This window comes from Giraffa tippelskirchi, chromosome 1 (genome assembly GCF_054371585.1).
Source record: "Giraffa tippelskirchi isolate mGirTip1 chromosome 1, T2T-mGirTip1v1.2.pri, whole genome shotgun sequence".
NCBI lineage: Eukaryota > Metazoa > Chordata > Mammalia > Artiodactyla > Giraffidae > Giraffa > Giraffa tippelskirchi.
The window spans coordinates 192,101,743-192,127,888 of record NC_137275.1 but is presented as its reverse complement, the minus strand read 5'-3'; the positions used below and the strand labels follow the sequence as shown (position 1 = coordinate 192,127,888).

The 26,146-nt window shown below is 48.1% G+C and overlaps 2 protein-coding genes and 1 non-coding gene across 38 annotated transcripts in view; 2 read left to right on the top strand and 1 right to left on the bottom strand.

Moving 5' to 3' along the window:
- UBAP2 (ubiquitin associated protein 2) overlaps positions 1-20,323 on the top strand; it is a 104,911-nt gene extending 84,588 nt beyond the window's left edge. For 31 of the 34 annotated variants that reach the window (XM_081519225.1, XM_081519074.1, XM_081519251.1 and 28 more), the window contains 15 exons: positions 444-610; positions 2,600-2,813; positions 6,753-6,792; positions 8,576-8,759; positions 9,645-9,714; positions 14,236-14,431; positions 14,996-15,087; positions 15,323-15,370; positions 17,721-17,799; positions 18,015-18,220; positions 18,472-18,571; positions 18,655-18,762; positions 18,922-18,989; positions 19,072-19,263; positions 19,358-20,323. In XM_081519225.1, the coding sequence (XP_081375351.1) occupies positions 444-610; positions 2,600-2,813; positions 6,753-6,792; positions 8,576-8,759; positions 9,645-9,714; positions 14,236-14,431; positions 14,996-15,087; positions 15,323-15,370; positions 17,721-17,799; positions 18,015-18,220; positions 18,472-18,571; positions 18,655-18,762; positions 18,922-18,989; positions 19,072-19,263; positions 19,358-19,453 (1,860 nt within the window). In that variant the 3' untranslated portion in view covers positions 19,454-20,323. Of the gene's footprint in view, positions 1-443; positions 656-2,568; positions 2,853-6,752; positions 6,793-8,575; positions 8,760-9,644; positions 9,715-14,235; positions 14,432-14,995; positions 15,088-15,322; positions 15,371-17,720; positions 17,800-18,014; positions 18,221-18,471; positions 18,572-18,654; positions 18,763-18,921; positions 18,990-19,071; positions 19,264-19,357 lie in introns of all 34 variants that reach the window. The other 3 variants (XM_081519280.1, XM_081519291.1, XM_081519300.1) reach the window with 3 other exon arrangements.
- On the top strand, positions 7,845-7,929 carry LOC145521960 (small nucleolar RNA SNORD121A). Its single transcript, XR_014065796.1, has one exon. It is a non-coding gene; the product is annotated as a small nucleolar RNA SNORD121A (small nucleolar RNA).
- A 1,189-nt stretch (positions 20,324-21,512) lies between the features above and the next one.
- Positions 21,513-26,146, bottom strand: part of UBE2R2 (ubiquitin conjugating enzyme E2 R2) — a 110,620-nt gene continuing 105,986 nt past the window's right edge. For all 3 annotated transcript variants that reach the window (XM_081519324.1, XM_081519319.1, XM_081519309.1), the window contains one exon: positions 21,513-24,732. In XM_081519324.1, coding sequence (XP_081375450.1) covers positions 24,513-24,732 — 220 coding nt within the window. In that variant the 3' untranslated portion in view covers positions 21,513-24,512. The remainder of the gene's footprint in view (positions 24,733-26,146) is intronic.

The following is a 26,146-nucleotide window of genomic DNA, read 5'->3' as shown; positions in this document are numbered from 1 at the left end:
TTACAGATCTCCCTCCGGAAACCTGATGATCTTGTGCATTTAGCTAGGAGAATCTGATGTTCTTCTGTACTTACTTAGCTCTGTTCTGTAGAGGTAGGAGGAGTGGTTCCTTGACCAGGTGATGCTTTCATTAGAGGTCCCTCTTCTTCACTCATCCATCACCACAATCCCGTGTCACACCCTCCCCCCCCCCCACTTCCTGCCCCCCATGCTAAGAAGCATTTGGTGGAACTGACCATTCCGTTAACTTTTTAATTTTTCTTGGCTCTGTTCCTTTCTCTTTAAAAAAAAAAAAAAATCCTTTTTCTTTTTCCTGCCTTTCACTCCTTGTTCTTCAGGCCTCCCCACAGGGCCCTAGGAACCCAGTGCTTGTTAGCTCTGCAGGCCTTTGGGACTGGGAATCTCTCACCTCCGTTGCTAACATCATGGTTTTGCTTTTACAGATCCCAGCTTCTGCAGTGGAAATGCCTGGATCAGCAGATGTCACAGGATTAAACGTCCAGTTTGGCACTTTGGAATTTGGATCAGAATCTTCTCTTTCTGAATTTGGATCAGCTGCAAGCAGTGAAAATAGCCAGATTCCCATTAGCTTGTATTCAAAATCTTTAAGGTATACAGTTCCCCACTTCTCTTTCTGGTTTTGATTAAGTCCTTTGTAAAGTAAAACACAGGAGAGCCTAAGAAATCACCTGGTGGAGAAGGTAAACCCTATAGTGATGGGTTTGTGTCACTATCACCAGTAGCTAACTCTAGAATGTCTTCCATCCTCCTAAAAAGAAATCCTGTGCCTGTTAGCAGTTATGCCCAGCTTTCCCCCTCACTCCATCCCTTGAAAACCAGTAATCTGTCTCCTGATTTGCCTATTGTGGGATTGCATATAACTAGGAAAATGCAATAAGTGGTCTTTTGTTTCTGACTTCTTTCATTTAGCATAGTGTTTTCAAGGTTCATCCATTTTATAGTGTGTGTACATTTTGTTTTCCAAATAGTATTTCATTGTGCAGGTACATCACATTTTGTTTATCCACTCATTAGATATATGTGTTACATCCACTTTTTGGCTGTTATGAATCATGCTGATGTGAAAATTCAGTTAAGTTTTATATGCTTTCATTTGCTTTGGATCTGTACCTGGGAGTTGCTGGATCCTTTGGTAACTCTTGTATTTAACCATTTGAGAATCTGTCAGACTTATGCCCTAGTGGCTGAAATACTTACATTCCTACCAGTAATCTGTGAGGGATGCAGTGTCTATACATCTTTGCTAACACTTATTTTCTTTCAATGGAATACTTTATAAATATTTATAAATAGAGGAATCTCAGATTTTAGATTTTATTTTACTACATTTTTTACCTTCTAGAGCCAAAATCTGATATTTGCTTGAGTTCCCTTTCTAAGGACAGACTCAGGACATTTAGATGCCTTAAAGTTTCTTAAGAATTCTTAATAGTGTCACCCTGCCTATTAGTTGTTCAGTCGCTAAGTCGTGTCCGACTCTGCCACCCATAGACTGCAGCATGCCAGGCTTCCCTTACCTTCACTGTCTCCCAGAGTTTGCTCACATTCATGTCCGTTGAGTCAGTGATGCTATCTAACCATCTCATCCTCTGCTGCTTCCTTCTTTTGCCTTCAGTCTTTCCCAGCATCACGGTCTTTTCCAATGAGTCAGCTTTTTGCATTGGGTGGCCAAAGTATTGGAGCTTCAGCATCAGTCCATCCAATAGAATATTCAAAGTTGATTTCCTTTAGGATTGAATGAATGGTTTGATCTTGCTGTCCAAGGGACTCTCAATAGTCTTCTCCAACACCACAGTTCAAAAGCATCAATTCTTTGGTGCTCAGTCTTCTTTATGGTCCAACTCTCACATCCATACATGACTACTGGAAAAACCATAGCTTTGACTATGTGGACCTTTGTTGGCAGTGATAGCTCTGCTTTTAATATGCTGTCTAGGTTTTTCATAGCTTTTCTTCCAAGAAGTTCGCATCTTTTAATTTCGTGGCTGAAGTCAGTGTCCGCAGTGATTTTAGAACCCAGGAAAAGAAAATCTGCCACTGTTTCTACTTTTCCCCCTTCTATTTGCCATGAAGTGATGGGACCGGATGCTGTATCTTTTTGAACATTCAAAGTTTTTTGAATGTTGAGTTTTATGCCAGGTTTTTCACTCTCCTTTTTCACTCATCAAGAGGCTCTTTAGTTCCTCTTCATGTTCTGCCCTTAGGGTGATATTATCTGCATATCTGAGGTTGTTGATATCTCTCAAAGCAATCTTGATTCCAGCTTGAGCTTTGTCCAGCCTGTCGTTTTGCATGATGTACTCTGTATATAAGTTAAATTAGCAGGGTGACAGTATAGTCTTTTGACATAGTCTTTTCCCAGTTTTGAACTGTCAATTAAATTAGGTTGCTCTAATTTGGGAGGAGGGATTAATGGTTCTTTTAATCTTCATTTGCATCATATAAATGATGCAGCAGTATTAATTTTATAGTTACAGATATGTTTATTTAATTTAAAATATGACAGATGAAATTGTTCTACCTCATGAAAACCATGAAGTGACACAGATTTATGTCTCATGTCTTTTATTCTCTATAGTGATTCTTTGAATACCTCCCTTCCACTGACCAGTGCAGTACAGAACTCCACCTACACAACTTCCGTCATTACCTCCTCCAGTCTGACCAGCTCCTCGTTGAACTCCACTAGTCCAGTAACAACGTCTTCCTCCTACGACCAGAGTTCTGTGCATAACAGGATCGCATACCAAAGCTCTGTGAGTCCGTCGGAGTCAGCTCCAGGAACCGTCACGGCAAGTGGTCTTTCAGGTTTATTCTCACAGGAAATTTCAGTTGGAGCTCAATATGTAGTTTGGGAAATTTCCTTTTAGAAAATTCTGTTTTAAAAATCTGCTAACTTTTTGAGAAGAAGCTATATAGTTTGTAGCCATCTTGTTTGAAACCCGTGTTTCACGCACCCATACACAGGGATTGTGTGAATGGACCCAGACACCTGGTATATGGATAGTGTTAGGATACACCCTGAGTTGTGCAGAATGGTTTCAGTGGGGTAAGTGGGGACTATAGTCTGTAATGTTTCACTTTCCTGTAAGGCAGACATTCAAGCATTACTAGTGAGAGCTACTTTAGAGTGGTGAGAACATGAAAATAATAGAAACAGTTGAATTGGCATAGCAGACATTTGAATACATTTTCTTTTCTTAAGTTTCCTTCTAAGATTATGAGGAAATGTTTGCATGTATTGACTTAAGAGTTTTTTCCTCCCTTCCGTTTCCATCTTTCACGTTGGATGTTTTCCTCAAATGTCTGGTGAATCCAGTGTGCCCACTTAACACTGAAACTGTCTATAGGGGTAGGTTGTTGGACATGGGCTTCAGTGAGGGACAGTGTGGTTGGCCATTTCTGTAGGGGTGAGAGCTCCTTCATCAGCCCTGTGGGCCTTTCCTGTTGGGTTTATTTGGATTCTTTAGGGACTCTTCTTCCAGTCTCTTCCCTATAGGACCTATACCTATCTGTCAGTGTGAACAGAAGGCTGCCCTTTGAATATTCATTGTTGAAGTTTAGAGCCTGTGGGAGAAGATGGAAGGGGGTGTTCACCCTGCTGTGCAGAGTTTAAAAAATTCTCTTACATTTAGCCCTGCCTCGACACCCAGTTCCAAAGTTATGTGATATATATTAGTACTGAGTTGCTTGGTATGGTTCTTGGATGTAAGTTGAGTGGTTTTCTGGTTTTCTTAACTACTTGGTTAGGATTTGGCTTTACTGGGTCAGCTAAGTCAGTTACTATCTGACATGTGCTTTCTACTGTATAAAATCTTGTTGCTCTCATTTTCCACCTGTATTTCTCTTTCTGGGTTGACACCTTTTTAAAAAGCCATGTATTTTCAATATATATTCTGTAAAAAGTTTATTTTTGTGACTTCCAACATGGTAACCACTAGCCACATGTGGTAGTTTAAATTAAATACACAATTAAAAGTTCAGCTTCTCTGACACACCATGATTTAAATGTTGTCTGTCTAGATATGGTTGGTCAGTCACTATAGTACACGACCAAGTACAAACAGACAGTATTTCCACTATTGCAGAATATTCTGTTCCCTTGGAAAGTGCTGGTCTTTAGTGGTTAAGATATAAATCAGACCATTTCTTTAAATCTCTGTCATCTGTACCAACATCTCAGTTCCAGCTCTAACTTGACCTCTTGTTCTTCTTGTCTGTATCACTGTTCAACTCATTTCTTGCTCAGCTAATTGAACCAGATTTCTGATCTCTCTTGATCATTTGATAATATTATTTTTGTTCCCAGCATGCTTCTGCCTAGAATTTCCTTCATCCCAAATAATATGGCTTCTTTATTGTGTCAGTTTGTCCATTGCTTGTGAAATTTTTGTTTCTGTTTTTAATAGTTTTTAAATCAATTTAATTAATTTAGTTAAATTAATTGTAGTTCATTTATAATGTTGTGTTTCACATGTACAGCAAAGTGATTCAGTTATATGTATATATTCTTTTTCAGATTCCTTTCCATTGTAGGTTATAAGATATGGAACATAGTTCACTGTGATATACAGTAGGACCTTACTGTTCCAATGTTTGTATTTTTTTAAAGGTTTATTTATTTTTAATTCGAGTATAATTGCTTTATAATTTTGTGTTGGTTTCTGCCATACATCAACATGAATCAGCCTGGGGCTTCCCTGTTGGCTCAGATGGAAAAAATCTGCCTGCAATGCAGGAGACCCACATTCAGTCTCTGGGTCGGGAAGATCCTCTGGAGAAGGGAATGGCAACCCACTCTAGTATTCTTGCCAGGAGAATTCCATGGACAGAGGAGCCTGGAGGGCTACAGTCCATGGGGTTGCAAAGAGTTGTACACGACTGAACGACTAACACTTTCACTTTTACATACACATATATCTCCTCCTCCTTGAACCTCCCTCCCACCTCCCACCCCATTCCACCCATCTAGGTTGTCACAGAGCAGCAGTTTGAGCTTCCTGCATCATACAGCAAATTCCCAATGGCTGTCTATTTTTAAATATGGTCTAGTGTTTGTATTTTAAAAATGATTTTCTAGGTGAAATGAAGTGTTCCTAAGGTGATGGCAGCTGTTTCATTCCTCTTTTTGTCTAGTGAGTTATTTTATATTTTATTTTTTTGGCTCTCTGGGTCTTCCTTGCTGCAAGGACTTTCTCTAGTTGTGGTGTACTGATTTCTCATCATGGTGGCTTGCCTTGCCTTGTTGCAGGGCATAGGCTCTAAGGCATGGGGACTTCAGTAGTTGTGGCTCTCAGGCTGTAGAGCTCAGGCTTAGTAGTTGTGGTGTATGGGATTAGTTGCTCCAAGGCATGTGGGATCTTCCTGGATCAGGGATTGAACCCATGTTTCCTGCCTTGATAGGTGGATTCTTTACCACTGAGCCACTAGGGAAGCCCTAGTATAGTTTTGAGAAAACTTTGTATGTTGGTTTTGTGCTGTCTTGGAGGCATATGCTTGATGTCATGTGTGTATATTTACCGAACAGTGAACCATCGTTGAGAGGGAGGCAGAAGAACAGAACTTTGATTGCTCTCCATGTACCCTTTCTACTGACTTTCCCTTCTCTGAGTCTTTTAGCTCTTTTTTTGCTTTGTTTTTCCCAACAGTTCTGTTTTATTGTCTACATTTCTTGTAAATCTCAAATTGTTTTAAGAATAAAATGTGTTGTATGTAGGATTTTATGAAAAGAAAGTGTACTGAATTTCTGTTCTGAGAAGATCATATCCTCAGCTTCCTTGTCCCATCCAGAGCCTGTCTGAGCCCTGTAGGCTCCACTGTCAGTCATTGTTTTTTTTCTTTCAATAATAAGTTTATTTTTTTATTTATTGGCTCTGCTGGGTCTTCACTGCTGCAGAGGCTTTTCTCTAGTTGTGGTGAGCAGGGGCTACTCTCTAGTTGAGATGCGCGGGCTTCTCATTGCCGTGGCTTCTCTTGTTTCTGAGCACAGGGTTCTGGGCACACGAGCTTTAGTAGTTGCCTCCCAGGCTCTAGAGCACTGGCTCAGTAGATGTGGCGCATGGAGTTAGTTAGCGTTAGTTGCTGTACTGCATGTGGGATCTTCCTGGATTGACTCAAACCTGCACCTCGTGCCTTGGCAGGAGTGGCTCTTTACCACCGAGCCACTAGCGAAGCCCTCAATCTCTGCCAGGTCTCCACACCCCATCTGTGGAAGTAAAGTTTTCTTTGTCAGGATGCCGCCTTCTGTTTGAAGGTTCTAGGGAAGTGCTTCGTGGTTAACTCAGACCAATTGAATGATATAAAATACGATAATTCCTTGCATGAACGTTATCTTCATTATAATTTGGAAACACTTGCTTTCTAGTATGTGGGGTACTCAGGAGACAGAATGTCCATGAGACAGAAAGGCTTGTTGTCATTTCAATATAGTGAGAGTTCCCAAGTCCTGCCTATGGCTTATTAATTTTTAGGACTGTTTCATTGCTTCCTGTGCTTTTGGTCTTATTTTTTATTCTTATTACTTCCTTAAATAACCAGTTTGGTGTAAATAAGGTCAGCTTGCTGGGATTTATTAAGAGTTTGTTGTATTGCCTCTCCTTTTCTTAAATAACAAAATAAAACAGGTCATAGTTCTTTGCTTAATTCATAATCTTCATATGTTTGTGGCTAAATCCCAACCTAGGTTGTCATTTGATGGAGGGTTTACTTACTTTATTTTCTCTTTCTTATAGAATGGACATGGTGGTAGTCGAAGTCAGCAGACAGTAGACAGTAAGTATATGAGCTAACTATTCTTGTTGTGACTGGTGGAAACCACAGACAGAAAAAGAGCATAGTGGATGTGGTGGGGAAAACGATTGGCCAATGGCTAATTCTGCAAAAATAGTCCTTTTCCATCTTTTCTGATAGCTATCTCTGACTCATCATTGGCAGCATTTTTTTCAGTTTGGAGTTGAGCTAGAGAGGCCCTGTGACCAGACTGTAGGTGATGGTATTACTAGAAATATATCTACAGCAAGAAGGGGGTCTTGCATCATTCTGCTGTCTTAAGATGCATCCCAAGTGTGGAGTATAGGTTGGATTTAAAATATGCTTTTCTCAGAGGCCCAGATTCCAAGAAGTTTTAAGAGGGCTTTCACTTGAGTAATGCGAAAGATGTTTAAAGCAGAAATTGGCATGCTGGTTCAGGAGAGAGAGAAAAATGTTGCTCACTATAAATACTTGGGAGAAATGGAGGGAGAGCCCACCTAATCTAGTACAGCTCAGTGATCACTGGAGTTACAATCTGTGGTGGAAAGTTTCTTTGGCCCAGGTGTGTGGTCAAGAGCACACAGAGGTTTACTAAGAGATTTTATTTGGAGATTTCAAGTGAGATAATGAGATGTGAGATGTCCATGAAACAGTGTGGATTTTAGATAGGTTTTCATCTCCCTTGCGCTCTTCTCCAACCATCTCTCTCTCTCTCTCTCTCTCTCACTCACACACACACACACACACACACAAATGCACACTCTGTCACACTCAACATTCACCACACACTTTCTGTGAACCTGCCATTGATGTGATCCAACACCCAAGGAGGTGAGTTTTGGGCCGGGGACATCTATGGTGTCTTTATCTGATTTCTGCAAGAACAGGTGCCATTTGGGAAGGCCTGTCAGTGAAAAGCCTCAGGGCTGTGAGGACCACTCTAAGAACTGACCATGCTCTGTATTGCCCTGTCACTGCCTGTGCAGCCTGTTGAGCTGTCCTCCCTTTCGGAGACTAGCTCATGTCCCCTGGACTCTCAGGGCCTCCCGAAGCAAGGTGCTGCCCCTTCATAACTGCAGAAAACAATGATGCTTTTATTTCCAAGCACATATCTGAGTTGTATATGTGGATGGCACTAAAACTGAGTCTTTTCTGCAGCTGGGATTGATTGCATTCTTATTCTTCTGAAAGCCTAATGCATGTGTTTATGTGCTCTGAGGTCTGTTCTGTTGAAGTGTGTGTGAAGAAAATGCTCACTTTTGGAAGTAGCTGTGGAGGGCAGGGGTGTCTTCCTCAGGTTTTAGGTGTGTGTTGTTCTCCATGGTGTATGTACCCTGGAGAGGGCTCTCAGCCCCTTCCTCCCCTCTGTTGGCAATGAACTTTCCCGAGGTCAGCCGGCTGTGATACTCATTTGATAGAAGCAGACCTAACCCCTGGGTGGTTCCCCCACCACGTGGTCACTGTCCTTTATTGTGTTCATGTTGTGACCGTGTTTGTCAGTCTCTGAGCCTCTTTCCGTGTCTGGGTGCAGCTCAGGGTCAGGTTCCTTTAGTCGGGAGGATTTGACCCCTTCATCGGGGCTCTGTGTGATGATAAAGATGTATCTCCTCGCCTGGGGCCTGTGTTCCGACCATGCTTCCCACCATCACAGCAGACAGGGCAGGGCCGCCTGCAGCCTGCTCATGCATTGTCCCCTGGGGTGTCACTTTGTGTGTGTCTCACCCAGCCAACCTGTCACAAAACATTGAGCACTTCTCCAATACTCACGGTTGGTTCTGGAGCTAAACTGATCTGTTTCTTACAGCTACTTCATCCGTTCCAGCTCCAAAGACAACAGACCCTCCTTCTGCCCTCCCGTCTGTGGCCTCCTTGCCCAGCACCACCTCCTGCGCTCCGCTTCTGCCCCCTGCATCCCAGCACACTGCCACTCTGCCCTCCCTGTCCCAGCCCGGGGACCTGTCCAGCAGTCCCCTCTCTCAGCTCAGCAGGTACGGGGACAACAGAGACCCAGAGTCCGAGGCACCGAGGCCAAGTCCTGAAGCTTCTGGATGGCTGTGTCCATGGACAGAGCCTACACTTGCCCCTGCCTGTCATCCTGGCCTTTCGCAGTAATGCTGTGTGGCGGGGGTGGGGTCTCAGGTGCCGGGTGTGAAAGCCTTGCTGCCTGTAATGCCTCTGCTGTCACCCAGCCCTGGGCCCTTGGGAATGGGGTGGGGCCAAAGGGTCGCTTCTGTTCCTCTTTAGCCTTCAGGAGGGGGCCCCGTGCCTCGCCCCTGTCCCACATTCTGGGCCCCATCACTGTGATGTGGAGTGAGAGTGCTGGGGGATTTCTGAGCAGGTCTCTTGTGTGGCACTTGCTGTGGGTTCAGAGATGAGTGATCAGCACAGGCGTGGGAGGACCAGACTGGTGGGTCCTCACCTGCCTTCTGAGCAGAGTTCTCTTGCCTCCTGCAGCCTGGAGCAGAAGCCAGGCTTCTTGAGTTCTGCATTTGATTGGCATTCAAGCTCTGGCGTGTGGGCTGACATAGGAACTTTCTTCCCAGTCACACAGATTTAAGGGGGTCTCCAAGGCTGGCAGTGTTATTAGTACAATCCTGTTCTTAACATTTACTGTCTCAGAGCAGGTGGTTAGAGCTGCCTGAAGTGGGCTCTGTAGGATGTCAGGGCAGGATGTCCTGGATCCTCATGGCAAGTGAGCAAGCCTTTAGGTCATTTCTAACCACAGAACACCTGTCCGAGGTGATGCGGAATAAAGGGTGTCCAGCCAGGCCTTCCTGTGGGGGGACAAGATGAGCTAATGGGTAGCCTGCCTGGCCGAGTGGCCCCTGGTATGGAGGGCCGTGGTGGACACGTGGTGCCATCTTGTCTTCCAGCTCCCTCTCCAGCCACCAGAGCAGCCTCGCCTCCACACACACGCCGCTCTCCGCCAGCACATCCCACACAGTAAGTGTTCCTGCTCCCCTGCCCACTCCCTCCTTAGCCGGCTTGGAGCCTAGTCATGGGCAGGGTGGGAGGTGGCTGTAGTTTGTGAATCTGAATATCCAGATACGCAAATCACTTGACTGTGATGTCTCATCTAGGTTCATGGTTTGAACGGATGATTTCCTAGGCACCACGGAGGACATGTGGTTCATGCCTCTGTGGTGAAATCGGTTCTCCAGACCTGATACGATGGGCAGGGCTGTCAGGTGGTGAATTTGTTCCCCAGAATTCACTGTTCATTCTAGGAGACCTTTCTGCCTGGCAGGATTGGTTTTATTTTCTTATAAAATAAGAAAATATGTTGGGGTCTTTGCAAGCTTTTTAGAGGAAAGTCGACTCGTTGCTAACTTCTGCTTGGCATCTGTTGCGTGTGTTCTCAGTCATGTCCAACTCTTTGCAACCCTACAGACTGGGTTCTGCTAAAAGTCCAGTTTTATCAAGAGCAGTGCTTCTGGAGAACACTCTGGTACTTTGTGAAGTCCATTGTAGGGAGAGTGTGTGAAGGGAAACGAAGAGTCTGTGTGTCTCTAAGATGGACAGATGGTCCAGCCAGTGTTACTGCATCCAGTGTGTGTGGTCATGGGGGCTTCACTCCCGCCAGCTCAGGCCATCTTCTCCAGCTCAGGGGCGGAGGCTTTGGGAAGGTCCTGTTGCAGAAGCGTGTGTGGAGTGTGGAGAGGAAAGAATGGAAGTGCAGGTGGGGTGCCAGCTGGGGAGGTCCTGATGTGTTGAAGAGTCACCCTAGATCGTGGTTACTGAACTCTCGGCATCTAAGCTGTGGAGCTGGGAGCATGGTCTCAGGGCTCAGTCTAGACTGTGGGATGAGGCAGCGTAGGAGGTGGAGACAGTTCCAAAAGCTGGGAGAGACTGGAACATGGAAGGAAAGGTGCCAGGAAAGAACAAAGTACCCCCCTCCCAGGAGACAGCAGGCTTCCACAAGGTGGGAGTAGGTGGTCTTCAAGCAGGGAGGGAAGTTTTGGGCCTAGGTAAATGGGGGAGTCGGGAAATTGGCAAATTAGTTTCTTCTGAAGATGTCAAATCTTCTGCTGTAGAATGAAGTGGTGGAAAAGGTTCGTCCTGTCTTTTATCAGTATCTGGCCAACATTGGGGCATTCCTATTCTAGCTTAAGTGAAATCGGTTTATACATAATTCTTTGCTTGAAACACACAGATCACTGTCTACCTAGCAGAGACTGCTGTGACTGTCTCTGTCCTTGGAGTAAGCTACCTACCCACGACCTATGCCTTGTGTTTGGCCACTGGGAGCCCTGAGATGTCCCCTTTGTCAGCCCTGGAGAGCTGACCTCCCATCCTGAGCACTGTTGCTCTCATGGCTTGCTGCACTCTGTGTCTTAGCAGGAGACTGTGTCATACAGTCCCAGGGCCACAACCAGATTGCCTTGTACAGTTGCTAAGGTGGTCACTGCAAGACTCAATAATGAAAGACATAAAAAGACACACAGTGAAAAGTTTTTGTCTCTTTTCTACTTGGTTTTGCCCCTTTTCCTATTATTTTCTTGATATTCTAGAGTTTGTTTTCTTAACCTATCAAATGCATACACAGTCATTTTCCTTTCTGCTCTTTTCCTTGTCCTGTAACGTAAATGGGAACGTTCTGTACAGTTTCCTATATCTTTTCCCCTCACTCAACAGTGTATCTTTAGTAGGTTTCTGTGTTGGATCAGAGTTCTTTGTTCTTTTTTCACAGCTCTGCTGCATTGCATTATTTAGTAGTCCTCCTCTGATGGAACTTAGGGGCCATTTTCAGTTTTGATATCCCAGAAATACTGCGAGTTTGGTTCTAGACCACTGCTATAGAGTGAATAATGTAGGAGAGTCGGTCACAGAAATCTTTTGATTTTTTTTTTGTGCGTAGAAGTTTTGTTCACATTCTAGTCTATTACGTGTGCAATAACATTATGTCTAAAAAATACAACATATTTATCCTTTTTCTTTTTGCCTCGCTTTATGGCATGCAGGATCTTTAATTCCCCAACCAGGGATCCAACCCATGGCCCCTGCAGTGGAAGCATGGGGTTTTCACCAGCAGACTGCCAGGGAAGTCCCCCAACATACATATCTTAGTTAATATATACATTAGCTAAAAATGCTGGCTATCACCTGAGCCTTCAAGCAGGTTGTAATCTTTTTGCATTTGTAACATCAGAGGTCACTGATCATCGTAACAAATATTATGAAAAGTTCTGAAATATTGTGAGAATTACCAAAATGCGACACAGAGATGAAAAGTAAGCCAGTGCTGATGGAAAATTGGCACCAATAGACTTGCTTAACCCCCCAGTTGCCTTGGACCTTCACTTTGTAGGAAACGCAATATCTGCAAAGCACAAGAACGTGAGATGTGCCTGTGCAAACAGTGGTGTACAGCCTTCTGCACATACTGTGTCTGCAGGATAGACTCCTAGGTGGAATTGCTGGGCATTTGTCATATTACACACATGGCTCTCTGTAGTGATTTCAACCCACTTACCTCTCACTGGCAAACAGTGAAGTGTCCTCTTTCCCCACTGCCTCCTGAAACGATGTTATCAAATATTTGTATTTTTCTAATGTGTTAATGGAGAAGGCAATGGCACCCCACTCCAGTACTCTTGCCTGGAAAATCCCATGGGTGGAAGAGCCTGGTAGGCTGCAGACCCGTGGGGTCGCTGGGAGTCAGACATGACTGAGCGACTTCACTTTCACTTTTCCCTTTCATGCACTGGAGAAGGAAATGGCAACCCACTCCAGTATTCTTGCCTGGAGAATCCCAGGGACGGGGGAGCCTGGCGGGCTGCCGTCTCTGGGGTCGCACAGAGTCGGACACGACTGAAGCGACTTAGCAGTTAGCAATGTGTTAATAGAAAAATGACCTGTCAGTATAGTGTTTAACTGAAAGAGCTTGAACATCTATTTTATACATTAGTAAACCATTAAATTTCCTTTTGGCTGAGATGTTTACATATTTCTGTCCGGTCTGTGGTTATTTATTTTTATAGTTGGGAGACTAGTAAGTAGCCCTTTGTGATGGGAAGTGCAAATATTTTTCCTAGGTTTGTTGTTTTAGAAATAGTTTTGATTTTTAAATAGGTATAATCTGTCAGAGCCAGGTCTCTCTCACTTTGTAAAGGATCTCGTCTTTTCTCCTGCCCCTCGCGGTCTGTGGAAGGTGTGGTCAGCTGTGCTCTCCTGGGCCCATCTGGAGAGCTGAGTGACGGCCCCATCACATGGACTGAGCGGGCCAGCAGCTTGTCTTCTTCACAGATTCGAGAGGTGGGAGGGCAGATTCAGGGACCTTTCAGGGCCCACTCAAGGCACGAGAGGCTCTCTGGATGACTCCTGAGTGCCTATGGATTCCCCCCACTCCCCACACTGCTAGTTTTTTTTTTTTTAATCCTGTGGTTGAAAGGTTGGGTGGCCAGTAACATCACAGTGCAGTGGTCAGGGCTGTTTCTGACTCTGGCTGGTGTCCTTGGGAGAAGTTGGGCTCTGTGCAGGGGATTGTGAAGTGTGGGTAGTGGGCAGCCTCGGCCCCACTCTGGGCCCTTCTCTTGCTGGTCTGTCTCTCCATCTTGGTAGAAGGGGCAGGAGTCCTGGGGAGCCCCGGGAGACCAGAATTTTCGGAGTCTGCACTTGCTGAACCGGATCTGGTTGCTAGTGCCTGGGTGGGCAGGGCAGCCTGTGGGGCTGGGACCTGCACAGTCGTTTGGGCCATGGAAGACAGTGCACGGTGTCCCTTCTCCTTGTCGTTCCCGTTCTTCAGCTTCTCTTGAGAGTTTCCCGGCTTCTTTGTGGAGCACACGTTCAGTCTTACAGAGCCTTTTCTTCTCTCTTCGGCCCTCACTTTGTCCAACCAGGTATATCTCATCTAGCCTCCCCTCAACCCTCGAAACCCTTCCTGCTGCCTTGGTACTGGCAGTTGGGTGGGGCTCTTGGCGCTCAGGCTCTTCAAAGCTTTCTGCTGGGCTTTGCCCTTCTTTCCTTGGTGGCTCTTCTCGGGCAGGCCTGGAGCCGGGCCTTGCCCTTCCTGGTGTAGACCCTGAGCACCTACAGAGTATCCTCACATGCTGGAGCAAAGGCCACCTGCGGCTTCAGGTCAGCGGTGCCCAGGAGGCCTTGCCCTGGGCTGGGCTGCCGTGGCCCCAGGCTCCACTCTCCTGCTATTTTATGAGGTGGGTTTTCACCTCCTGTTGAGATTCTCTGTGTTCATCTATGAACTAAGGTTTACTTGAGGTTTCTGTGCCTGTTTCAACTACCAGAGCATGAGCAACTTGAGCAATTTTTAGGAGGATTTTTGGTCATAAATCTCAGTTGTGGTGGTCTTGATACTCAGCTGACCAGTTGTGTCCCCATGGCTGCAGTGAGGGGCCAGGGCGAGCACACAGGTCAGCCTGAGGCCATGGGCCCACAGCCCAGGCCAGTTCTCGTGCATTCTCTGCTCTGCCCCTAGATCCATGTGCCCTGGCTTTTCTGTTTTGCCAGCATGCCAGTGTGGACAGCGCCCCTTCCCTACAGCCCTCGGCCACCTTCTCAACGGCAGCAACTTCCGCCTCGAGCGCCGTGTCCTCAGGGCTCAGCCTGCCGAGTGGCATGAACACGGTCAACAGCCTGTGCCTGGGCAGTGCCCCCGGGAGTGCCCCCAGCAGCAGCACCAGAGCTGCGCCTTTGATGACCTCAGGTGTGTCCCCCTGGCCTACCTAGCCCCCCTTCCCCCACCAAGAGTGTAGCCTGGCTTCCTGGGAGGAGGCCCCGGTGGGCAGGCATGGGGGATCTTGGGCATTGAAAGCGCACAGCTCCATCCGGCTCGGCTCCTGCGGGCTTGTCCTCTGTCCCACTGACCTCTTGAGGCCTGGTTCTTCCAGAGCTGGGGTTGGGGGTGGAGGCCAGATCCTGGCTGATGGTGAAATCAGTTTTAGGGGGAGGATGCTCCCTAGGCAGGATTCCCGGCAGCCTTTCTGCTTGGAGCGCTCCATTCTTTCCTGTCCTCACTCATCCCTGCAGCTGAGGTGACGGGGCAGCTCTCATGGGCTGCTCCTGGTCTCTTTGTGTGACTGCCCATCAGCCAGACCTGGGCAGGCCATGTGGGCCCAGCTGACTGTGGTTTGCTAGCAGCTCACCCCCTGCATCCCAGTCTGTCCCTGTCCTGGGGCTAGCTGGTCTTCTGCGTTCTGCTGTGCCCCAGTAGCTGAGGAATTGTACTCGTGTGGGAGCCATGTCACCCATTTGATTTTTGCCTCTCCAGGCAAAGCGCCCCCCAACCTTCCCCAGGGGGTGCCTCCCCTGCTGCACAACCAGTACCTCGTGGGCCCCGGAGGACTGCTTCCTGCCTACCCGGTGAGCACACCTGGGGTTCCTGGCCACCCAGCTCCCCCTGAGGCCAGCTCTGCCCTCAGACCTTGGGCCTTTCTACAGCTGGACTCAGTCAAGGCGGGCCATCTGCCCACAGCAGCTCATCCCCGTCTCCTTCCTGCACCTGTCCTCCGCCCCTAACCTTGTTTTTGGCCCCATGTGGGCCTGGGCTCCTCAGGGGTGGCGTGTGGTCTCTTACAGCTTTTGTGTCCTCACGTAGATTTACGGCTATGACGAGCTCCAGATGCTGCAGTCACGGCTGCCAATGGTGAGTGGGGTTTGGGGGAGGCTGGGGGGCTTCAGGCTCTTAGTCTCATGCATCCCACCCGCTGCCTGGCCTTCAGGACATCCCCCCTGAGGACTCCCTCAGCACCGCTGCTGGGAAAGCTGCTGTGATGGTGCTGCCTGGTGCAGCTATAGTGGGGACCTTGGAGTTGTTTGGGACCTGGGGCCCCAGTAGGCAGTGCCTCTAGCAAATGTGGGTCCCTCTCTTCCCTTAAGCCTCCCCCATTAAAAAACAAAACAACTGACCAGGACGTGGGGTTACTTTCTTGCCCCTGGGCTTTTTATAAAGTCCTGTCCTTCAAAGTGCCTTCTAGTGTCTAGCTTCTGAAGTGGCCATCAGTGATGGCAGCGTTGTTCTTTGGAGTGAGTGGCTGGAGCAGACAGTCTTGAAGGGCCGTTCTGGGTTTAGCCTGCCATCTGTTTGTAAGATTGCTGGCCCTGGGATCTCTCTGATTGCTGCAGCCTCACTCTGAGGTCAGTGTTGCCTGTCTGTTTCGGCCCTTGCTCCCAGGATGTGGCACTGGGCCTTCTCTGGGATGGCCGCGTGAACAGGATGCACTGCAGGCGCAGGACATAAAGGAGACATGCATCCTGCCTGGACAGGCTGCAGGCTCCTGTCCTGCCGTTCCCTTCTTGGTCTGCTGTTTAGTAGACTCCTGATCATTTTCAGCAGTCTGGGGCATCTGTCACATTGTCAGGGAGTAATTAATAGCTATTTGGACACTGATATCAGCTCTATTGGGGACGGAATTTCATTTTCCCCAGTGAAGGTGAGGTGTCCTTCGTCAGACTGAAGACTGGAGTGGAGCCCCCCGACACTCCATGCAGGGCAGCGTGGTGGCCTCCACCATTGGTGTTGCCCGCTCTGGGCTGACCACAGAGAGCTCAGGGAGCTGTGGGCACCGGGCCCACTGGCTGAAGCTTGTGTCTCTTGGGAGACTCTTTCATCTGCTGGAGTATTTCCAGAGGCTGGTAGCTGGGCTGCTCTTCCCCAGTGTGCAAACCAGCAGCCACTGCAAACCCACACTACTGCCTGAGGGCCTGTGGGGCTTTCTGCCCACATCCCCGGAGGGTCCAGAAAGGTATTGAGGATGTACTGTCAGATTTCCATGGTGTAAAACAGAACTCAGGGTTTCTGGGGATGCCTTAAGCCCTAGGGCTTTGCAGGGAAACCAGGAAACGTGGCCCTGGTCCTCCTGACACTCAGGAAGCCTCGCAGCCCCAGGGCTCAGAGATGGAATGTGGGAACTGGTTTTAAAAGATGAGTCTGCGTGTGGTGCCTGGTCAGGCCCCTCACAGTGACTTGGTGGGATTCCAGGCCCTGGGGTCGTCCTGCTTCATACTCCTTTCATCTTTTTGTGCCTTAGAAGAAATCACTTGTGAGCCTGTGTTTCGAGATAAGAGATTTCTTTGATTTTCCCCTTTGGTCGTTTCTTACGCTCTGGTACGTTTGTGCTCGTTTCCACCTTTGGGTTTTCTTCTGTGAAAGAGCACCCCCTCCTGGGTTTCCTGCAGGCCTGTCCCCACTTGAATCCTACTAGCTGTGCTTTCCTAGCAACCCCCTCCTCTCATGCGTTTTATGTCACAGGTGGATGCTGGTGTCGGTCACGGGCCAAATTCCAGTGTCTTCTCCAGTGAGAGGGACTCTAAGGGGCAGCTAGGAAAGTTACCCGGACAAGTAGAATCCTGAGGAGGAGGAGGAGCCTCGAGGGTTTAACGGGTCAGGGCAGCAATTATAGGCAGGCACACGCCAGTCCTGAGCTAGGAGAGACCAACCAGCCCTCTACCCTGACAACCCTGATACTGCACAAGAGCTGGGAGAAGTGTGTGTGCGGAGGTGAGACACAGTGGAGCCCTGTGGAGAAGGGGAGGTCTGCCCTGACCCTTACCACCCAGGGCTTTGCCAGTCCTAGACATACTGCACCCGGGGCCTCTGAGCCAAGGGAAAGCCCTCCTGCTTTCCTCGTGGGCAGCAGTGTCCCAAAAAAGCACCCACACCCTCCTCTGAATCCACTTTGGCTTCATTGCCAGGAAATCTCCCAAGAAATCCATAGCATCTTCAGCCCAGGATCATGTGTGTGATTGGGAGCCAGTGGCTCTGCCGGGGTAGGGTGAGGGATTGGTCTGTGTGTCTACATGCTGTGTGGCTGCCACAACTCTGAAGGGCACCATTTGTTTTGAATTTTCCGAGTGCTGCCCTCTGGTGGTGGGCCTGTGAGTCCCACAGTCCAGCCAGGAACGTGCCTTCCCTGGAGCACCCAGCTGCCTGCAGGGCCCTCTATCCTAGGAGTGGGTGAGGCCATTCTGCTGACCTAGTCTCTGGTCTCTCTTAGGATTACTATGGGATCCCTTTCGCTACACCCCCAGCCCTCGCCAGTCGAGATGGGAGCCTCACCAATAACCCGTATTCAGGTTAGTCTTCTTCAGGGGGTTAGGAGTGGGGGCTGCTCAAAGGACTGGCCTGTGGCACATCCCAGGAGCCTGGAAACAAACAGAAGGGCTGCAGAGACCTGACAGCTTCCTGTTGCTGAGCCAGCAGCCAGCCCTGTTCCTATTTGCAGGGGCCTGACTTTTTCCTCCTGTTGGGATGAGGGGCGGGGACTGCATTAGTGCCGCTGTTCCCCTAGGTGATGTCACCAAGTTTGGCCGAGGTGACTCTGCGTCCCCTGCACCCCCCACCACCCTCGCTCAGCCACAGCAGAGCCAGTCCCAGGCCCACCACACAGCTCAGCAGCCCTTTCTGAATCCCGCCCTGCCGCCTGGCTACAGCTACACTGGCCTCCCCTACTACACAGGCGTGCCCAGTGCCTTCCAGTATGGGCCCACCATGTTTGTGAGTATTGGTGGGGGTGTTCCTCCAGTTCCAGGGAGCAGAAGCAGGGAGGGGGATAGGTGCCCACTCGGGCTCACCTGACCTTGAAGAATGGGTCAAGGCTGGGGGTGAAGTTCTTGTTTCATCTGCTTGGAGACCTAGTGGGTGTGCCACTTGCTGCATGAGGCTGAGCTGGGGTGACCTGCTCCCCTTGCTCTGTTCTCCACTAATGCCTCTCCTGCTTGTTCCCTCCCCCTGTCCCCCCGCTCCAGGTCCCTCCGGCCTCAGCCAAGCAGCATGGTGTGAGCCTCAGCACCCCCACCACCCCTTTCCAGCAGGCTAGCGGTTACGGCCAGCACAGCTACAGCACAGGTGAGGGGTGCTCCCAGCCCAGAGAGGCATGGGCAGGATAGGCTCACCAAGCTCACACACGCCTCCTGTCCCCTCCACCCTAGGTTATGATGACCTGACCGCGGGCACCGCAGCGGGAGACTACAGCAAGGGTGGCTATGGTGGATCATCACAGACACAGAACAAGTCTGCAGGCTCTGGGCCTGGCAAAGGTAGCATCACCCCCCTTCTATCCAGGTCTGAGGCCCAGAGCAGTTGTCTCCCACCCTGACTCCTTCTCAGGCGAGGCCACCCCAGAGGGCCCCTGGAGGTGGGGGAGACCTGAGCTGGGCCCAGCTGCTGTGGGAACCACCCACTGCTTTTCCTTCCAGGAGTGTCAGCGACTTCGAGCACCTCTGGCCTCCCTGATATGACTGGGTCTGTCTACAACAAGACTCAGGTAAGGGAGGCCTGGTGCTGGGGGGCCAAGCCAGGGCCGGTGCACCCCAGCCGGCCCTCACTGTTGTCTCTCTGCCCTGCAGACGTTTGACAAGCAGGGATTTCATGCAGGGACTCCACCCCCGTTCAGCCTGCCCTCGGCCTTGGGCTCCACTGGGCCCCTGGCCCCTGGAGCGGCGCCCGGGTACGCACCCCCACCGTTCCTGCACATCCTGCCCGCCCACCAGCAGCCTCCCTCGCAGCTGCTGCACCACCACCTTCCGCAGGACGCTCAGGTGAGCTCTGAGGGCGGCCGCCTGGCCCTGCGCACCCAGGTGGGGGGCGATGGTGGTCCGGCCCAGCCTTGACCACGTCTCTCCTCCTCCTCAGAGTGGCTCCGGTCAGCGCAGCCAACCCAGCTCACTGCAGCCCAAGTCGCAAGCCTCCAAACCTGCCTATGGCAACTCTCCATACTGGACAAACTGAACCCTGAAGTGGGGTGGGGTGGGGTGGGGTGGGGTGGGGTGGGGTGGGGTGGGGTGGGGTGGGGTGGGCTGGGCGGGCTTCCCCTGGGCAGGAGGAAACACATGGAGCCCATTTCTCTAGGAGCCCGGCGCCCTTTCCTAGAATTCCTGAGACGTTTAACTGTGTCAGCCGAGCCTCTGTGGGGGGAGCCTGCCTCCCAGACTCGCTATTGTATGTAATGTATTTATGTATGTATTTGTAAATGTGATACAAATCTTGGGGGAGTGGGGAGCAGCTGCTACTCTCCCCACTGAAGCCCCTTCTCTCTGTAGCAAAAGCAGCCCCCCTCCACTCTGCCTTCAGGCCTTCTCCATAGCCCCCCACACGGGCAGTGTCTGAAGGGGCTGGCTTAGGGCAGTTCGGGTACTAGGGTCAGGTACCAATGAAGAATCACGATTTATCTCACTCCCTTGTAAACCAGTATTTGAGTTTTCGTCCCTGTGTAATTACTTTCTCCCTCACTTTTTGAAAAACTGGTCCTTTTGTCATTTGTCATGTTCCCCTCCCTCCAAATCTTGATCTGGGAATAGCAGAGATATATCCCCCACTCAACATGAAAGTGGCACCTGTTTGTCTCCATAGAGAGCAGGGGCGTCTGGTCTTGTCCCCAGACTTGCCTTCCTCTGGCTGACCCTTCTTAATTCTGAGTTTGCACTCAGATATTCAGCCAGTCAGCTCCCCCCTTAAAAAAAAAATCAGATATGCTTTCATTTTGATGAGAGCACGTCTTCAGCAAAGGCTCCTCTATTCCAGTTGTCCTAAACCAGGAGGGCGACTATTTCGGAGGTTTTCTCTTTTGCCCAAACTCCACCTAATAAACTTCTGAGAGCATGCTTGGTTTCTTGTATGGTGTGACTGAAGGAAGGCTCAGGGCAGAGACATCTTCATTACAGTGCCAGGTACCCTGGACTTCACGGGGTTGAAGAAGAACTCATGTCTTCTGGTAATAGGTCATCAGGGCTTCAGTGGGTATTTGGGTATTCTTTGCTTTGCTGGGCCCTTCTCTTGCCCCCAGTCAGCATCCAGGGAGATAGGAAAGGTAAAGGATACAGCTGACAAGGTAGCTAACCCCCCATGGCATCACACAGACGTTGCTCGTTACCTTTGCTTTTCTTGCAGCTCCGTAACAGATCTAGGGGACAAGCAGGGTAATTTCTTTTCCAACCAATCAAAGGTAAGAGCTGAGAACACAGTTCTAGGCCTGTGAGAGAGTTTAAGTTTGAATAGTTAAACTCTCTGTCCTTTGCTTTTCATCAGCCAAATGCCATCTTGACTGATGGCACCTTGTGCCATGAAGTAGGTAAGTGGGTCCTGGGCTAAACTGCTCTAGAAGGTCCCACGGAACTATTCACCTGAGGCCAGGATTCTGACTTCCCTTAAGCTCCTCCCTCTTGATTCCAGGCCACCAGTGCAGAAGGAACTGGGGCCATAAAACTATCCACGTGTCTTGCCAGGAAGCAAATCTCCATGCTTGTAGAGGCACAGATGTAGTCCAACCTGGCAGCTAGTTCAGGGCCGTGAGGTGTTGCCCAGGGCATTACGTTATAGCCTCTCATTTCAGGTCAGCATGCTGGACGGAACCAGCCCAGGGGCACAGTCCTCATTTTCGCTGCTTGTGACCTCTAAAATCAACGGTCATTCGTCAGATATGTTGAGCACTGCTGGCTGGCTTAAAAAAAGGTTAAAAGTGTCCACAACTCAAACTTAACTATCATGGCACCTGTTGCCTCCTAATCACTGATTTTAACAGCAGAAAGTTAAGATGACTAGCAACAAGAAAAAAAACTTGCCTAAGGAGGGCAGTGGAGCACCTGTCCATCAGTCCACCGACCTACTTGTATCAGCAGATTGTGCCCTATTTCAGAATTAACGTTAACAAATGGCTTTGTCTTTAGTAACCTTTCTTAAAGCAGTAAGGATTTGTTTTTTTAATTTTTCAGCCGAGTCCTGTGTATAATCTGGGAACACAGAAAGTATTAAGACCACCTTTTAACACACAAACAAGAAAAGGGTCATTCCATGGGGAAGTAGCAATACAGGTATATTTTATTTCACATTTTATTAGTAGACAGATGGGCAGAAAAAGACAAAAATAAACCACTAAAGGGGAAGTTGAACACAAAATGCATCAGATAATCTTTTCTCATAAGTTAAACTGAAGAAAAACATCTACAATTTCAGCTAAGAAAACTATTAAAGTCAGGTGTGTCCTGCTGGTTTCAGAAGAGTTGAAAATTGCATCTGAATCTTTGTAAATGTAAACCTTTTTTTTAAAATCAGGGTGGGGTGGGGTGGAGGATTAATTTTCAGTGGAGAACTACACATTTTCCCCTTCAATCACTTACTATGTATTTTCCAAACATAAGGAAACCAGCAAATAAAGAAGCAAGTAATTACCAGGAAAGAAGGGACTACAAAAAAGTTTGGCTAACAGAAAAGAACTCTGGAATGATGTGAAATAAAGTGGGGAAGACTGTGAGAAGCAACAACAAAATCACGATGATATACTTTGTCCACCCAGCCTCAAAGTACACAGACCTGAAGAGCATCCAGAGGCCTCCGCTAGAATCTGAAGGAATCTCAAATTGCAGGGTGGTTTCCGAATTCGTGTTACACCAAACAGCACAACTGTACTCACAAGGTTGTGGCCTGAGCCTAAGATCTCCACTCTCAAAAGCAATCACGTGCTCAAGGTCTCTGTTTTGTGTTCTCAGGACAGAGTTCTGGAACCAGCACCTGGGTTTTTACAAGTCAGAGCTATCTGAATGTCCACCTTCTAGCAGTTCTAGCAAATCAACACACACCCCAGTCTTTTCTGGAATTGACTATACTCTCAGAGGCAAACCTAGCCCTCAACAGTAAAACCCCAAAGGGCTGAGAGGTACAGCCTCCACCTGGCTCTCTGGCTCCCTGAGTCAATGTGCAACAGAGGCCACAGGGTCTAATGGGACAGCACCTCCCACAATGCCAGAGTGTCTGGCCTGCCCTGGGAGAGAAATGCTTCAGCAGGAAGGGGAAAGGCTTAGTTTTAGGGTTCCAAGAGTAAGACCAAGCTACTGGCTGTAAACGTGGTGTGTGTGTGTGTGTGTGTAGTAGTGGAGGGTGAGAGTACATGCGGGGCGTAAAAAGCTAGTTTCAACATCACTGTTCCATTACAGGAGAGCTGCTTTGTTTTCTGAATCTGACCCCACAGTTCTTGATTCAGAGGTGCAGGTAGCCCCATGGAGTTTGGACAGATTCTAGGACCAGGCTCAACATTGTCCCATATGAACCTTTAGCACGTTTAACATTCCCGATTTAATACTAGACCCAACCTAAGGTTCCAAAGAGGGCTGCTGGGAATTAGTCAGCAATGTTTGGCGAGTCTGAAGAGCGAATGAAAACCCTGAGATCAGAAAGGAAGGAGGAACTAAGGACCTAAGCATCACTTACTCTGTCCTAGGATCCATCCTACCCCTGTCCCTCATCAACCCTTTCGTTCTTTCTGAGCTATACGATCTGAAGAAAAGGTGTTGATGCTAGCGCACAGGGATCTGAAGTAAGTTTATAGCGGTATTTTTCCCACTGAAAGAACACTGCCCTCTTATGCACTGGCCCGCCCCCACAAGAAACAAAAGTCATCACCACATACAGAAGTCCCTGGTTGGTGAAGGCTGATGGAACTTGATATTGATTGAAGTAACACACGATCGGCACAGGGGAAATCAAAGCTGCAGCAACTGTGTGGCAGGAAGATCTAGCGTTGCCTGGACACTGCCTGCAGCCAACTCCCCTGGCCCTGCCAGAAGAGACAAAGCAGCTCAGGGGAAAGCTCCATGCACAACTTCTGCTTGCACTCCGCAGCCCGAATACATCAAAAGGAAAGAAAAGTCGGGGTCACATCCAGTGAGGAAAGTGGGAACCAGTCACTCAGGTCTCACATATATCCACAGTTACCACTATCGGTATAAGCAGCTCAATGAAAACCAAAATCTTAAACACATGCACCTAGTATTAATACTGAGTAATTAAAACCTCGCTACTTAAAAAAAAATGTTCGCGAGAGTGTATCTTTCAGGGAAAGGCCATGTTACATATATGAAACAGATGTTTTCTCTCCCAACAGCGGTCACCAGCAGTTTGACTTTCCCCCAACAGCGTCAACCAAAACTGGCATAGTGATTTTAAATCTTTGTTCCCATCACTAAGTCTCCACACACTCACGCTAATCCCCCCGCTCTGTCCCCACTCCCTGGGGGGCAAAAATAACTCTGCCTTCAAAATAAATAGCAATCAGTTCTATGTAAAGTATGAATATTTATTTCAGGCTTTAGATCCCAATCAGTTTCAAAAAACAAAATCTGATTCCTCTCTTCTGTGTGAGGAGGATTTCCTGGAGGCTGAATGGTTCTGTGCCCTTAGGAACATGTCTCACCAGGTTCAGAACAAAGTCCCTGACGCCCACTGTACCCCAGCCTTAAGAAACAAAACTCACCACCATGGGGCTGAACAAATGTGCGCACACACGTAAATGAGCAGCTAAACCTTGGCAAATCTGTTTTTTAAAAAAAAAAGTTTGTTTTCTGGGGGTTTTGTGGTGATTTTCTTTTGCTACCCAGCATATGCAGCACTTGTGAACTCCCAATGGGTTCCCAGCTGTAAACACATTAAACGTCTTGGTGAAACACTAACTCTTCAAGAATCTAAAAACAGACCAAAGGTGTTTTGCTGTGAACGCTTTGTAGAGACGAAGTGAGGCAGGAGTTTGGATTTAAAGAAAGGAAGAAAAAAAAAATCAATACAGTGATGGAAGGGCAAAGAATGCAAGAATGCAGACATTCTGTGGAGGATTACTTTCTCTCCATTAAGAGGTCCATAAAAAGGAGCAAACTGAGATCCATAAGGGGAGTCAGCAGGAGCCGTGTTTGTTTTCCCCACCCCCGTGATAGCTTTTTGCGGAGGGGCCACTGCTAGGTCCCCACTTGCTCCCCTCCCTTTGGCCTGAGACGGCAGGGCAGTACAGGGGCCTTGAAGGAGCACGTCACGACTCCTCATTTCCAGAATCATCATCATCATAACAGTCGGCATCTTCCTCCTCCTCATCTTCATCATCAATGTCGTCGTCGTACAAGTCGTCATAAAGCAAATCTGAGCTGTTGTCATTGGAAGGCACTTTAGTTTTGATGCAGTATTCCGCCAGGGTCGTAGGGACCTTCACTCCATCCTTTTCTGCTTCGGCTTTAGTGGCTGACACCTGTTTCCTGAAGAGAGGATAGTTTATGTAAGTCTCTGGAAGATGGATTTATAATTGGCCAAAATAATCCAAAAGTCTTTGTGACTTGGGTTTTTGAACTTTAGAACCTATCTACTTAAAAGCATCTTCGACAAATACCCTCTACTACACCAAAAGTTCTAGCCCATCAGGTACCTGTCTGAAGGACACTTAATAATGACCCTTCTGAAGGGTGTTTGAAGCCATGGATCTCAAATACTGGTTAGCTGGAAATCACCTCACTTTTTTTTTTCCAGTTGGTCTCTCACTAAACCTAGAATGCAGGCCCCAACAACTCAATAATCCTTCTACTTAGAGTAAAATCCAAATATCTCATGTTGAATTCAAAATCTTGCATGATACACCTGCCTACCACTTCACTGCTTTCTCCAATTCCAAAATATTCAGGCTACTCGGGTATTTTTTAGTACCTTCAAACACACCTAGTTTTTCTGTGTGGATCAGTTGTTCTGCCCTACACATATGAGCTTACGAACATATGTCACCTGAGAGGGGGCTTATTCTGACATAAAAGGAGCCATCTTGTCTTTCCTTCATATTATCCTACTTCCTCACTTGTTCACTTTTCTGTCATTCTCACCCCTGAATGTGAGCAAAGACCTTGTCTATCTTAGTTAATTCTGTTCCCCCACTGCTTAGAACACAGTCTGTCATACACAGCTGTGCAACAAATACTGTATGAATGCATGAAGGTTGTTTCCTTCAACAAGTATGAAAATTTGATCCCTCGAGGGGTTAGAGAAACTGAACTTAAAACATCAAGCCACTATTCTCCCCATCTTCCTTTTAATGAGACTTCTCTTGGTTGGTCTTGCTGCCTTGCATGCTGGTGTTGAGGCTTTCAGTCTTGAATCTCTCTTCTCACACAATCTTCTCCTGGGACCACCTTATCCATTCCCATGGCTCTAACCCTTCATACTGACAGCACTCAAATCATCAGGGTCCGGCCTAGACTTCTCTTCTGAGCCCCACACCCTTCTCTGTCCTGATGGAATCCTAATGCAGCAAGTCTTCATCTGTCTGGTCCGCACTGCCCACCTCCGCGGCCAGTTTCTCCCACCTTTCTTCTCTCAGCTCCTTCAAAGTCCTAAACATTTTCAAATCTATTTTCTCATTCTTGTTTGTCACTCCGTCAGTTTCATCTTCATCTCAGCCTCCTCAGATCTCAGCTGGTCTCCTGGTCAATCACTTTCCTTTGGAACTCAAATAGGATTAGCCTTTCACACAAAATCTTTAAGTGACACTCTTGTCACCTCCTTCTGACTTCACTCTCTTTTAAGACCTGATGCTTTTCTTAATTTCCCACCAATTCTCAAGTTAGAATTTACGATTCTCTTGACATGTCATGCTGTGATACACCTGTGTTTTAGTAAACATGTTTT